Below are 13886 nucleotides of genomic sequence, written 5' to 3' on the forward strand. Positions count from 1 at the left end.
TGTGTTAGGGCAATGTGTGTGGATGCATGCAAAGGGCGCCTGGCCGCCTGCAACGAGTGAAAAGTACTACGAGCATGGAAAAATGCAGCATGGGCAAGGCGCCCAGGCACCCCTGCTGCGCACAGCTGCGCAGGGCGCGCAAGCAACGGACCTGGTTTGGCACATGTGTTTGGGCGCTCAACTTAGCAAGCCAGCACTGTGAATCCATTATGTAACCAACAAGCTCCAGACGCATCAGCCGGGTGCGCGGGGATGGCTTCGTGCCGGTTGCGGGGAATGAGAGGGGTGCAGTGCCCAGCGGCTACACACTGCCGGCACAGGGGGGCGCGAAGTTGGCGACGTCCGGCAAGGCCGTCCTGAACCGGCCCCACTTGTTTTATGCGCCCAAATTGATTGTTACATGCCAAATATCAAAGCGGCGTCGGCGGCTGCTATTGCGCAGTCTTGTTTTTGAACTCCGGCTTGAAATTGCACCTCGCCGGTCGCATGGAAGCCCCTCCCTGCTTGGAATAGGCCCCCGGAGTCCTGTAACAAAGCTGCTTCAGACCTCCAGTACATAACAGGTCCATAGGCTGCTATCGCGCAGCTCTCCCTGCCTCAAAGTCGAGGTTCCAATTTGCGTCGGCAAGCATGTTTTCGACCACCGTCAAATAGTCGCCCGGCGCGCCAGGGGTCTTCTATGAGGTGCGCCTTATTGGTCTATGCAAAGAAATCGGGCCGGGGCCTGGTCGCAACTGGGAATTGGGGGCGGTTGCCGGCCGTTGCCGATCACATGGGCCGAGTTGGCCACCCCGCACCCCTGGCGCGGGTGGATTGCCGGATCCTGCTGCACGATGCAAGGGGCCGACATGTACAAATGTGTACACGGGCCGCCTCGCTCCCTGGGTCATGGCTGCAGAGGCCCGAGAAGTCCAGCACAACCTTTTGCAGCCTCCAGCATGTCGTGTCCCGTCCCTCACCATGCGTCAAGCTTCTATTCGTGCCGGTTGCTGGTGCAGGGCACCGGGGCTTCAGGGCGCAAGACCTGCAAGTTATGATACCCGCCCCTCTAGAGCAAGCCATGACCCATTGTCCGCGTGTACATTGAAGAAGATGAGCATCCCTCCCCGAGGTTTGGGGAGGGTTGTAACTACTGACGGTTGTACACCTGCCTGCTGCTGAATCCTGTGGTTAGGGACCTCGGCATGACAACTGGTGAACCTTAATTATTGTAGTCGTGAACTTGGTTGTGCCAAATCCCACCGCGACTCCCACACAGCAACGCCCAGGTACTGCACGTCCGACAGCCCAGCAGCTGCCCGCCGCCGTCACCACCGTCTGAGCAAGCTTTGCGCCCGGTTGGTAGACGATGGCGAAAGCAAACCCCATCTACTCTGCACCGTAAGGTTGGCTTGGCGGGGTGCCAAGCGCATGGGGGTCAGAGACCTCATCCCCCGCGGTGTTGGCGTCCAGCCAACCCCGATCTGGCGGTCAGCAATGCGAGTGCGGCGGCGCAGCTGGCGGGCGGGGCCTTGCGGCTTGCCTCTGGCCCAGCACGCTTGCCCACGCATGGCCTGCTTCATTATGGCCCAGCAGTGGCATACAGCTGGCCTTCTACCAAGCAGCGTTGTGCCGACCCCACCCAGGTACTTCCGCACTGGTTGCCATGCCGCCTCCCCATTCGTCCTGCCCGAGGTACCTAGCGCCGGGCGATGCACGCCGACCAAGGCGCGCTATGCTAGGGAATGCCAACTTGAGCAAGTCACAAACCGCCATATCGGATGACGACCCTAGATGTACCCATCCCGGTCCAGCTCCGTGCACCAGGCACCACACGCTGTGGGCCACGATCTTCTCTTTTTAGCTACACGAAGTCGCCACTGCTGAGCCAGCCTCGGTGCTGCAGCCAGCGGACTGTCGAATCAACGCGTCCCCACTTCAGGGTGTCTTCTAGTGGCGGGTCAGGTGGTGGGTCGAGTTCCACGGCACGGCACTCCTGTCTCCTGGTTTCGGCCGCTCTCCTCTCCACAGACCCCTGACCACACACAGCAACCTCCCAATCGCAACGCATGTCCGTCTCAGCGCTCCCGCACAACCATTTACTGCAAGGCGTCGCCTCAAGCCGTTCCGGCCGGGCCTCCGTGTCCTAGGAGACTCCTATTAAACCTATTTGAGTCCATCTAGAGCCAATAGATAGCCCGCGGCCTGGTCTCCCTCTCCCTCCCTCTCCCCCACAAACGCGGCAGGCGTCCCCGACGCTTGAGGTACTTTGAGAGCTTCTAGATTGGTGTTTAAAGACTCTGCAGCATTTGCGCTTGCATTCGCGCCAACGATGGCGCATTATTCTGGCATGAGCCTCCCCAGTAAGTTTACCACAGCGCCGATCCTAGCCTTAGCCTTGAAACTCCTTGAAACTCTTCCACCACCACTTGTCCCCACTTAAGGGTGTCTTCAATGGGTGGTGAGCCGTGTTTCACGGCACGGCACTCCTTGTTTCGGCCGCTCTCTCCACACTAACCTCCTGACCCCTGACCACACAAACCAACCTCCTAATCGCAACGATGTCTGCCTCAGCGCTCCCGCACAGCCATTTACTGCAAGGCGTCGCCTCAAGGCGTCACCTCAAACACACCTGGCTAGACAGGCTGGTTGCAACTAAAGAGCGCCTCGCTCAGACACCGCACGCGACCCCACACCGGGGGTCGGGAGGCGGCAGCGGGTCAGGGGAACTCCATCAACCAGTCAACTTCAACTAGTCAACACCGCCCTCCTGCCGGCAGAAGACCGCTGGCCGGTCGCGGCCCAGGAGCTGCAGGACCAACAGCAGCCGCATGTTGAGGGCCGCGTTCTCGTCACGGTCCTGCATGGTGGGGGGGCGGGGGCGGGCCAGTGTGTCGCGAGTCGCCCACGAAACTTTCCGACCCTGCCCACGAAACGTTCTGCCCCTGCCCACATTCCAACCGTCAACCACCGTCACTCATGTCACTCCCACTCACCCACGTCGTGTGACAGTCGTTGCAGACCAGGACGTGGAAGTCCGCGCCACCCTGCGGCAGCTCCTTGCGGCGCAGGCTGAGGCGCCCGCAGTTCGCACACACCTGGAAGGGCAGGTCATGGGCGAGGTCAGGGACGGCGTCGGCGTGTACTGTCGGTGTGTACTGTGCCCTCACCATGCTGGTGCGGTACTCGTTGATCACGATGACGTGGCGCGCGAACCGCTCACGCAGTAGCCGCACGAATTCCTTGCGCGGCGGCTGACCCGCCCGGCTGACTGTGCCGTGGTAGCCCGCGCTGCCGCCACCCCAGCCCACCACGCCTTTCTGCTGCGTCACCTCCGGCTCTCCGCCCATCAGGCGCACGGCCTCGCGGCACAGCACCCGCTGCTTCTGGCAGTATACCTGCAGGCGCTTCTGCCGCCAGGCGGGGGCGGCGTACAGCGCCAGCAGGTCCACAAAGCCGAGCTCGCGCACAGGTGGCTGCACCACCGCCTCGCCCTGCCCGCCGGCCCCGGTACTGCCGCCATACTTGTAGTCAAGGCGGCCGAGGACGTTCTCCACATCCACAGTCCGGGCGGTCGGCAGGCTGGACTGCCAGGCGCACAGCGCAGTGTCCGCCTTCAGACGCCACTGCTGCCACCGTTGGTGCTGGGCGTAGCCGCAGTTCGTGCGGTGCTCCGCCCCCGAGCAGTGCGTAAACGCGCGGCGCTTGTGGCGCTGCTTGGCGGTCGCAGCCCGCGCCTGCTGGTGTCGGGACGGTGCACCATGGCGGTTGCGTTGGCCCACCCTCTGCCTGCCGCGCTTCCGCCGCCCGCACCGCCGCCTCCGCCTCCGCTGCCGCCGCCGTCTGGGCAGTGTTCCAGCCCGATGATTACCACCGCCGCCGCCAGCCCCGCCCGCTGGTGCTGCCCCGGCAGCGGCTCCGGCGGCGGCTGGACCAGCCGCAGCAGCCACAGCCGCCGCAGCAGCCGCAGCAGCCACACCAATGTTCCCCCCGCCGCCGCCGCCGCCGCCGCCGCCAGCCCTGCCCGCTGCTGCTGCCCCAGCGGCAGCGACAGCTGTACTGCAGCCTCCATGCGCCGCCTCCGAGAGCTGGATCGCGCGGCGTGTGTCGATGCGACGCGCCTCCAGCATAAGGCTGTAGGTGGCATACAGGCAGCGTTCTGTCAACAGGCTAATCCTCTGCGCATCCGCAATATCCCACACCCGCGCAGCGAGCTGCTGCTGCTGTTGCTGCTGCTGCAGGCACCGGTGTAGCTGCAGCATGGCGCAGTGTGCGGCGGCCAACACCTCCACGTGTCGACGGAGACCCTGCACCAACGCCGACATGGTTGCCTCCCTTGCCACGTCGTTGGCAGTGTCGGCTGCTTCACGCGCCGCCGCATCGGCAGCTGCCACTGCTGCGGCTTTGCGGTGCTCCGCCGACTGCGCCACCACTAGCGCCAGCGGGCGCGGCGGCACTAGCTCCGCCCGCCCTTGCTGCGCCGCTGCCTGCACCTCCTTGGCCCATCGTGCAGCTGCGGTGCTTGCTGCTGCTGTTGCGCGGTCTGCTGCCTGCGTGCGTGTCATGAGCGTGTCCCGTGCGGCTGCCGCCTTGCTGGCTGTCAGGTGCGCTGCCAGCTGCGCCTCGGCTGCGGCCTGCTGGTCCTTGGTAAGGTCGTCGGGCCATCGCACGGGGCAGCTGCCGTTGCGCACCTCCGGCAGCCGCAGCACCAGGTCCACGCCCAGCAGCGCCACCACCCACGCGGGCAGCCACGGCCACCGCATCGCGCACGTCCAGTAGGTGGGGCTGCAGCCGGGGTCGACGCCGCGCAGGGACAGCCGCAGCAGCTCCTCCTCGGACACCCGCGCCTGCTTGCCTGCCTCCTTGTCCTCTTCCCACGAGCTGTGGTGGCGGCGGCGCATGGTGAGGCACATGTCGAAGGCATCCGTGGTGACGAAGCCGTCGAACTTGGAGCCCCTATGCTCGTGCTGGCTAATGCCCACACGTCACCCGGGTCCAACCCGTGGTCTGCCACCCACTCCTTGAAGCAGGCAGGGATGTTGCGGCACTTGCCGCCCTTGGGGCCCCAGCGGAGCGGTTGATCTGCGCCGCCACCGCCGCTGCCGCCACCGCTGCCCGCCGCGCCTCCGCCGCTGCCGCCGCTGCCCGCCGCGGAGCCGCCGCTGCCGCCACCGCTGCCCGCCGCGGCGCTGCCGCCGCCGCTACCACCGCTGCCCGCCGCGGAGCCGCCGCTGCCGTCACCGCTGCCCGCCGTGGCGCTGCCGCCGCCGCTACCGCCGCTGCCGCCCCTGCCGCGGCGCCGCCGCTGGCCGCCGCTGCTCGCTGCCCGCCGCGACCCAGTGGGCACGGCAGCCGGTGGGATGAGGTGGTGCTCGCTGGCAAAATGGTCGCGGTGGACCAGCAGCTCCTTCACGGCCTCTTGGCCGAGCCCGATGTGCACCTGCTGGTAGCTGGGCTCCGGCAGCAGCCCAAACACCGGGAAGTGCCTGGCGAGTTTGGCCTTGGGCACCCCGCGCGCGCGCAGTTGGCTCCGGTGCTGCTCGATCTCGTGCAGCACCTCCGCAGCCCATGCCAGGTAGCTTTCGCCGTGCGGCAGCGAGTGGTTCTTAAGGCGCTCGAAGCTGCACCCCGGCACCAGCAGCCCCCGGGGCCGCCAGCGGTCCTGCTCCCGCTGCACCCAGAGCTCCAGCTCCTGCAGGACATCCGGCTGCGACTGCAGGGCTGCTACTGCGTCGGTGTAGGCGCACAGCGGCTCGTCTGGTGCGATAGCTGTGGCGAGTGCGAATACGATGGTCTGCTGCTGACGCGGTAGTTCCACGCCAGCGCCGCCGCCAGCGCCGGCGTCAGGCGCAGCGGCCGCCGCCTATGGAGGAGGAGGGCGCGACCAACGGGAGCAGGACAGGGGTTAGTGCGGGCGTTCCGTACTGAGGGGGGGGCAGGGGGCAGGGGGGTAGGGATTGACATGGGCGGCCAGGTCGCCGGCACGCAACAGCACTCACCTCTGGATGCAGAGTTCGGTGCAGCTGCACGCGGCACCGGGTTTTCAGCCACCTGAAGAAGTTGGTGGCGAGGTGAACCCCCACGTTGGTCTCCATCTGACGCGCCAGCTGGTGAACGACGTTGGACAGCCCAGTCACACTGCGTGGAGGGCCCACCCGGTCTTCACTGCGGTGCACTTGGAACACGTGGCCGTACACATACTGCGCCAGCTTGTGGGAGGGAGGGTCACGGCTGGCGCGCTGGTCGCGGTGCTGGACCTCTTGATGGTGTTCCGACGTCGTCACGGCTGTCATGCAGTCCTCCATCACGTGCTGGTCCAGGTCTGGGAAGCCGCGCAGGGCCCGCTGGGCGGCGTCGTTGGTCACATGGTGGGGGTGGTCGCTGCCGCACGCGTGCTGCCGCTGCCGGCGGAAGCCCTCCGCGATGGAGGACTGACCGCGGAAACGCTCTGGGTTGGGGGCCTGACCGGCGGCCTGCGCCGCGTGTCCTCGGCACCACCAGCAGCAGAAGGTCAAACGCCTCTTGCCGCACCGCAGTCATCACCCACACCAGCACCTGCAGCGCCTTTTGCAGCAGCACCGCGTTGCCGCGGCGAGGCGCTGGACCTTGCCGGCTGCTGCTGTCGGATGCTGCGCGTGCAGCAGCTGCTCCAGGCCTGGCGGGTCCGCGATGCTCTTAAACGTTGTTTTGATGGTGCCTGTGCGCGTGCGAGTTGAACAGGAGCTGAGGAAGAGCGAGGAAGTGCCCAAGGGCCGGAGGATGGCCGGGGTAGATGCTAACCTTGCGAGCAGTCCCTGCTGAGCGGCGCCTCTCCACCAGCCTCAAGTACACGACGGGGCCGCAGACGTGGGCCGCCGCAGTCGAAGCGCTCCTGCGCTGCGCGCGCCTGCTCAAAATGGCTGGCCATGAGTACCACTGGATGGTATCACCCAACGCTTGACGTACTTTGAGAGCTTCTAGCTTAGGTTTTGGTAAACATCTGTGGACTCTGAAGCATTTGCGCTTGCATCGGGCCACGATGGCGTTTTTATTCTGGCATGAGCTCCCAATTGTAAGCGCCGATATTGACCTTTGGTCTAACCATACATATACTGCATCACCACATTAATTTCTCTGCGCTTTTGGCGACTCACTGTGTGCCCGCGAACTAGCGGCTCGGCTTGGGGACCGGTTTGTCCCGCCTCGTTGGTGCCGGTCACAGCGGATAAGCAATAAGCCATAGCTGGGGCGAGAAGCTGGCGGGGAGTTCCTTTTTCCGACGCGGATACGCATTGTTGACACGCGGCGCGTCTTGAACCGAGGTGGGAGCCTAGCGTACCTTCAGTCGTATATGCGCTGGGCTTTGAGAAAGGGGGTGCCGAGGGCCGCTTGGACTCCCTGGCGATCGACAGGGCAGGCTTCGCTTCGCGGGCTCCAAGAGGCTCGCGCTCCAGCTCTGGGATTCGGTTTAAGTGAATCTCTATTCAGCGGGCCCGGTTGCTGGCTTTTTGGGGCCGCGGTGCGTTCCGAGCCTCACGCAGGTGCCTTGTCCTTGCAGGCGCCCCGACTTGAAGGCCACAGCGCCTGGGAGGCCGCCGTCATGCGGCAGGCTGCCGCTGCTACCAACTTAAAAGAGCAGCGGATGGCGCCCGCTCCGTCGGACAGCTCGGCGCTGAGCCTGCAGGTTTGTTTGTCTCGCCATGATGCTTCACGCTCGAGGCGGCCTTGGTTCTTTAGTTTTGAAGCTGGGGTCGCCGCGCCCGCCGCAAGCTGTCTGTGTACTTATGTTTGTTGCCGGGCGCACCCTCCCTCGCAGCTCTGGCGGGCTACTGGCCTCGCCCCCAAAGCGTTGCATTGCCCGCGTCATGTGTTCTCCTCGGAGGCGGATTGCGAGCCGTCTACGTCAACTTCAGGGCAACATTCAGACCAGTTTCTCTTCCGCGTGCCCCAGCTGCCGCCCTCGGCGCAGCGTTTCTACAACGGGCCCATCGACACGTTACCCACGTACCAGCAGGGCGGGCAGGGCGGGTTGCAACTCTCGCGGCGAACGTCTCGCGCCACAGCAACAGCGCCGCCACCAGTGCAGGCGCTACCGGGCGCAGGGAAACAACCCCGCAGTAAACCCACGACAGGGGGTCGGGGAGCCGGCGCCGCGACAGCCTCCACTTCTGCCGGCTGGTACACAGAACCGTACGCTGCTGCACCGCCTGCCTCGTCCCCGGAGGTTGACGACTACGACGTGCTTCTAGCGCAGTGCCCGCGGAGACCGCGGACGTTGCGGTCACGGCGACCGCGGCAGGAGGTTCTGCTCATATGGGCGGACGCGGTGCGCTCGGTCTCGTTATCAGGCCAGAAGGAGACCAGCCTGCACCAGCAGCCGCAGCAGCTTCAACAGGGGACAGCGGCAGAGGTAGGCCTGCAGGCAGGCGGGGGGTCTTCCGGCGGGGGGTCGGTGTCCTCGGGGACGACGTCGTTTGGCGGCGTGGTGCTGGACGCCAAGGGGCAGCCCCTGAGTCCTAGCTCGCCGCTGAGCGAATGGCGAGGGTAGCGAAAGCATGTCTTGTGCGCATTGCAGACAGCAGCATACAGCATTGATCCATGTAAGCATGAAAAGGCATGAGGCATGAACTAAGCATTGGGGACAAAATACGCTGCATGAGTTGTTGGGTTGTAAAAGGTCAACACCTGGGTTCTGTTGAGGTGCTGACAGCAGTGACACGTGGCGCGCTCCTGATTTCGTATTCTGTACGGTGGAGGATCAGGGGTTGGATTTGCATAGGCACGATGCACACCGCATACGGCTTTGTAGTTCTTCGGTATGGGGGTCCGGATGCGACCTGAGCATACATGACGTTTGGATGTTGATGACGACAAATCTACTGTTCTGATGTGCACGTCCCGTCCATCTGAGGCGGTGATGCACTAATGCATTCCCAAGTAATAGGTACGACTGTCAACGTTGAGAGCTTGCTGCAACGCTTCGTGTGTGAAGCCACTGTAACGACTGCATGGCACGTGCATGTCCACGGATTTTCCACGCATGGCCCCCTCCGAGTTGCATACCCCCCCCCTCCGAGTTGCATACCCCCCCCTCCGAGTTGCTTACCCCCCCTCCCCTGGTACGGACGTGAATTGCGTGGACAAGACAAGTGTTCCCCGGTCACGGGAAAAGGGGCTGAGCCCCTCCACAGTCTGAGGCCGAACAACCTCATCTCCCGGACATAGCCGGGGTCGGTTTGTGCAGGCACCGCCCGCCATTTGTGCCCAGTCGCGCCCAGCTATCGAGCACTAGTGCAGCACGCAGCAGGCCCACCAGACAGCAAGGAAAACCTCTCAACACCCTTGCCGCTGCAGCCGATTGCCCGTTACGCCATGCTCGTCAGCACAGGTCGCTAACCAGACAACAACGGCAGGTCTCAACCTGCGCGCCGGCGCCGCTTTGAAGGCGGCGCCGCGCTGTCCTCCTCCACGTGGCCTTGCCCGCCCCCTCTGCTCCAAACTTGCGCGCCGCCACTGCCGCTGGGCCCAGGGCCGCCCGTGCCGCCGCCACCACCGGGCCCAACGCCGTGGCCGCTGCTGTTGCCGCCGGTAGGCGCGGTGCCACCGCCGCCGCCACCGCCGTCTCCAGGCCCTGCACCGCTGCCACCACCGCCGCCAGGCCCTGCACCGCCACCGCCGCCAGCAGGTCGCAGGGCTGCAGGCCGCGGTTTGCCAAGCAGCATCTACGTCAGCGCGTGCCGCATGTTTGTAGCCGAGTTGGCGTCACGGCTCTGCAGTTCAACATGCAAAACAGGGCGTGTGTCATCCCGTGTGTCACCCCGTGTCATCTCCAAACCGCCCTGTGTCATCCCGTGTCATCCCGCCCGTGTCATCATCTCCAAACCGACCTGCCGCCCCACACCTGCCATCCCACTTACCCACACAGTCCCGCAGTGTTGGCACACTTGGACGTCGCGGGCACGCGAGCCACCAAACGGAATCACAAATTCACAACTTCCAGGCAGCTGTGCCCGTTACCAAGCAGGCGCCGTCCGCACTTTGCACACACCTGCTCAGACACAGAGATAGGTTTGGGCCAGGTAAGGTACGTGTGCATTGAGCGTTGTGCGCATTGCTTTGTGAAGATCACAGCGTACCTGGCTGGTGTAGTATTCGTCCAGGTAGACCACCAGGTGGGCGTACTTGTCCACCAGCAGACGCAGCAGCGCCCGGTTTGGGCCCCTGCCTGACCTGAAATGCGAAGTAAGTGAGTGGGTGAAGGTGAGTGGGTGAGTGAAGGTGGGTAAGTGAGTGCGTTGCTGAGCGAGTGGCCGGGTGAGTGAGTGGCTGAGTGAGCCAAGGACCAGAGCCCCTGCCTGACCTGCTGACGCAGCCGCCGTGGCCAGTGTTGGCGTTGCCCCAGCCGACGATGACCTCCTCCTTGGGCCTTCCCCCAGCCAGCTGCTGCGCCGTTTGCTCGAGGACCTGGACGGGCATGACGTTGTGCGGTGAGTTGTTTGCATGAGCTGTACACGGCACGCATGCCACCTGGGACAGACGGAGCTAGCAACCAACGCGTACCTTCTGGCTGCGAATGTAAACAGTCAAGCGCCACCGCCTCTGGCCCCACTGCCGGTGGTGGCGCAGGAGCTGCCACAGCCCTATCTCACCGCTGCCGCTGTTTAGGTACTGAATGCGGCGTGTGTGGTCAGCTGCATACGCCACCCGCGCACTGGGGATCCCGGCCTGCCACCGCTGGAGCGCTGGCTGCTCCTGCAGACGCGCCTCCTGCCAACGCAAGCGCTCTGATTGGCCAGTGCGCTTGCGGTAACCAGCACCAGACACACGCGCATAGCACTTGCGCTGCTCCCTGCGCCGCTTGGTCGCTGCATGCCTCTGCTTCCGCGAACGGCGGCCGCGCCAACCGCGCGGCTTTCATCGCCACCACCCACGGGCACACCCTCGCCTCCCGCGCCCCCTCGGCTGCCCCCGCTGGCGCTTCCGCCACACATTAGCGCGCCCGACCCCACGAAGCCGCCGCTGCCGCCGCCGGCGCTTTGCCCGCTCCCTGCGCCGCTCTCGCAGAGGCCGGGTAGGGCCTTGCGCCAATTGCTGACGCTCGGCCTCTGGGATGTCTCTCTGAATGCGACATTATTAGAAGGGACAGTCTGCCCAAGCAAGGGTGCCCCGCACCCAGGTCAGGACTCAGGAGGGAACCATCTGCGGCTCGAAGGGAAACCGCCCTCCCCGCAGCTGGCTGCCGACCTTCACCAAACCGTGCAGTGACTGCGCATTGTTGTGCTGTCGCAGCTGGGTGTGACTCCGTGACAATCTTGCCCAAGTTTGGTGTGAAATCCCCACCAGTTTCTCGCTGAGTTTCTGCGCCCCGCCCGCGCGTGCCCCCAGCGCCCATCGTGCACTCCATCGAGTCCCATTCGCGCTAGGGCTCAACTGTCAACCATGTGAAACCGTGGCAACTTATGACAAGTGATCCCCGGCCACGGGAAAAGGGGCTGAGCCCCTCCACATCCCGAGGCCGAACAACCTCATCGCCCGGACATAACTGGGGTCGGTTTCTACAGGCACATAGCCAAATAGCAATCGCGATGCCATAGCAGAGCCAACCGCAGCCAGACGCAGCACAGTTGTCAACAGCCGCACTACCGTACTTGTCATGCCGCTACGCATGCCCTGCCAGCCCCACCGCGGACTGCATTATACTGTTTTGTCCTCTGTATGTTAAGCAGCTGAACCATCGCCTAGGCAGCTCTTGACGGCTAGACTCAACCATGCTGCGAGGTTGCACGCACACATGCACTGCCAGCATCCGCACCGCGCCAGCTTGCTGCGACCACTTGACCAGTACTTGCCCCTGCGGATAGCCTAGGCATACCGCAAGCTAACCCCAAAATCCATGGCGTGGCCCCTTAGCCTACAGCCACCACGGCCTCAGCCATACGGAGCCAGCCGCCAAAAATGATACACTGTGCCCACGTGCGTCTGGAATGGCTGCGTGTCGTCCCAAGGCGGCACCGGGGCCCGCAGCAGCCGGCCGCCTGGCGCTCTCCGGCGCCGGCCCAGCGGACAGGGCCACGAGCTGGGCGCCTGCTCCCCGAGCCCGCCGTCTGCTGCGTCCATGTCGCCGTCCATGCCACGTGCGCTGCCGCTTGCTGACCGCGTACGGTCCCGGGGCTGCGACATGAAGGAACCGTCTTCAACCGTGAAGGCAGCCACCGTTACATAGCTGCTGTCGGTGCCGTCCTCGTCGCTGTCCGAGTCCTCGTCCTGAGGCATAGCCTCCTGCACGCACACGCAAGAAGCATGTTACTGAGGGCGCGCTCCATCTGATTGCCGTTTAATCCAACACGCCGCAGGAGTTGCCGCGCCCTACTAGGCATAAGCAGACCGCTTGCAGCCACCTGGTGCTGCCCACGGCAAGTATCTCACATGTGGCTTGCGATTACCGCCGTCCCTCGCACCCACCTGCAGTTGGCGCTGGACCTCCTGCAGCTGGTCTATGAGCCGCAGCATCGCTGAGTGCCGGGCCGCGTCCTCCCGCGTCCAAGCGATGTCCCGTGCCTTGCCGCCTGCACCACCTGGTTCACTGCTCCGCGCACCGCCCTGTGCCACACAGCATGCCCCGCATGCATGCAGTGAATCCTTACAGCACATGACCCCCCCCCCCCTTGCAGACGTGCACTACAGGTCTTCAGGCACCTTTACACCGAAACCAATACATTCTTATGGCCCGACAGCTATCGTAAACATCTTTGCAGGTAGCACCACCGCCCACCAATCACAGGCCTTACCTGCAGCCGCTGCAGGATGTCCTTCGTGTCCGGTGAGATTCGGCGCGGGAAGAGCTGCAGGAAGCGTGGGTCCCCCACCGCTTCACGCCACGCCAGGCTGCATCCACGAGCTACTGTGGCCCTCCCAGCCTGCGAATCCCCTGGCGCGTGCTGCTGCTGAAGTGTTAAAAGCAGCGTCGCCACGTTGGAAACGAAGGTGTCAGAGCCAGCCAGCCGCAACACCCTTCGCCGTCCCAGAGCGGCACCCTGCAACCCACGTTCATTAGACAAGGACCAGGGTTACGGGACCTGCACTCAGCCCAAGCTTTACGTCTCAACCATAGCAAGTGCTACTGTGTCGATGACAACAGGAGGCTGCTCAAGCTGTGTGAGCAAACTCGTACCTGTACGCGCACTGCCGACGCCGCGCCCCTGCAACGTGGTGAAGTGGAGGCCTCCTCACCCCGCCCCCGCTCCTTCACATGCATGTCCTGAGGCGACAAAGGCCAGCTGTTCGCTGTATGTTGCTCCCATGCCTCCGCCTCTGGTGAATCCGCCACCAGTGACCGAAAGAAGCCCGGCGCCAGGTGCTGCAGCGGGGCTGCAACCGTGGACGGAAGGCCCTCCGTAAGCCCGCGCCTGCAGGGTGCCAAGCAAGCCGATATCATAACTTATCGTTACGCATGCGTACTGCGTCATGCTGCTTTGCTCTCTAGCCGAAAGCACTCGCGAATCAGGGCGACTTACAGGCCACGCAGGCAGTGCATCATTTGGGATATTGCCGATGTATGCGCTGCATAATACTAATGCTGGCCTCTTCAAACCGAGCTCTGCAGCCTTCAGAGAAATTAGTGTGGTGATGAGACGTTGGTGAAGCAGTGCAAAATCACGCAACTCGCTCTGTAGGTGGAAAACACTGTCAGTTTCGCTGCATGTGTATTTATGATGTATCTGGAAACCTTTCTGTGATCGCGCACACGTTGTCAGCTCGAGCCGGCGATGGAACTGCCCTTGGTTTGTCTGACGCTGCTGCGAGCATCGCAGTGGGGCACTGCATTACTCAAATGATTAGGGCACACGTAAGCTTTGGCACCCGTGAAAGGCATTGGGGAGCGCGGGGAAACGATGGTATTGTGCCAGGGTTCGTGCCTCGATGAGGCT

The 13886-nt window shown here is 64.0% G+C and overlaps 3 protein-coding genes across 3 annotated transcripts; 1 reads left to right on the forward strand and 2 right to left on the reverse strand.

The window, feature by feature from the left end:
- Positions 1–1565: 1565 nt before the first annotated feature.
- On the reverse strand, positions 1566–7008 carry CHLRE_12g543700v5 (uncharacterized protein). The gene is made up of 6 exons (XM_043068813.1): positions 6760–7008; positions 5979–6676; positions 4998–5842; positions 3150–4935; positions 2976–3077; positions 1566–2839 (listed from the first exon to the last, which is right to left on the reverse strand). The coding sequence occupies exons 2-6, from the start codon at positions 6282–6284 to the stop codon at positions 2732–2734; spliced, it is 3147 nt and encodes a 1048-aa protein (XP_042919154.1). The 5' UTR covers positions 6285–6676; positions 6760–7008; the 3' UTR covers positions 1566–2731.
- Positions 7009–7047: 39 nt separating this feature from the next.
- Positions 7048–8971, forward strand: CHLRE_12g543650v5 (uncharacterized protein). The gene is made up of 3 exons (XM_001694031.2): positions 7048–7280; positions 7517–7642; positions 7775–8971. The coding sequence occupies exons 2-3, from the start codon at positions 7559–7561 to the stop codon at positions 8504–8506; spliced, it is 816 nt and encodes a 271-aa protein (XP_001694083.1). The 5' UTR covers positions 7048–7280; positions 7517–7558; the 3' UTR covers positions 8507–8971.
- Positions 8972–11405: 2434 nt separating this feature from the next.
- On the reverse strand, positions 11406–13821 carry CHLRE_12g543550v5 (uncharacterized protein). The gene is made up of 5 exons (XM_001693883.2): positions 13473–13821; positions 13130–13364; positions 12747–12992; positions 12421–12558; positions 11406–12237 (listed from the first exon to the last, which is right to left on the reverse strand). Exons 1-5 carry the CDS (start codon positions 13493–13495, stop codon positions 11887–11889), a joined length of 993 nt encoding a protein of 330 aa, XP_001693935.1. The 5' UTR covers positions 13496–13821; the 3' UTR covers positions 11406–11886.
- Positions 13822–13886: the final 65 nt, after the last annotated feature.

This window comes from Chlamydomonas reinhardtii, chromosome 12 (assembly GCF_000002595.2).
Source record: "Chlamydomonas reinhardtii strain CC-503 cw92 mt+ chromosome 12, whole genome shotgun sequence".
Classification (NCBI taxonomy): domain Eukaryota; kingdom Viridiplantae; phylum Chlorophyta; class Chlorophyceae; order Chlamydomonadales; family Chlamydomonadaceae; genus Chlamydomonas; species Chlamydomonas reinhardtii.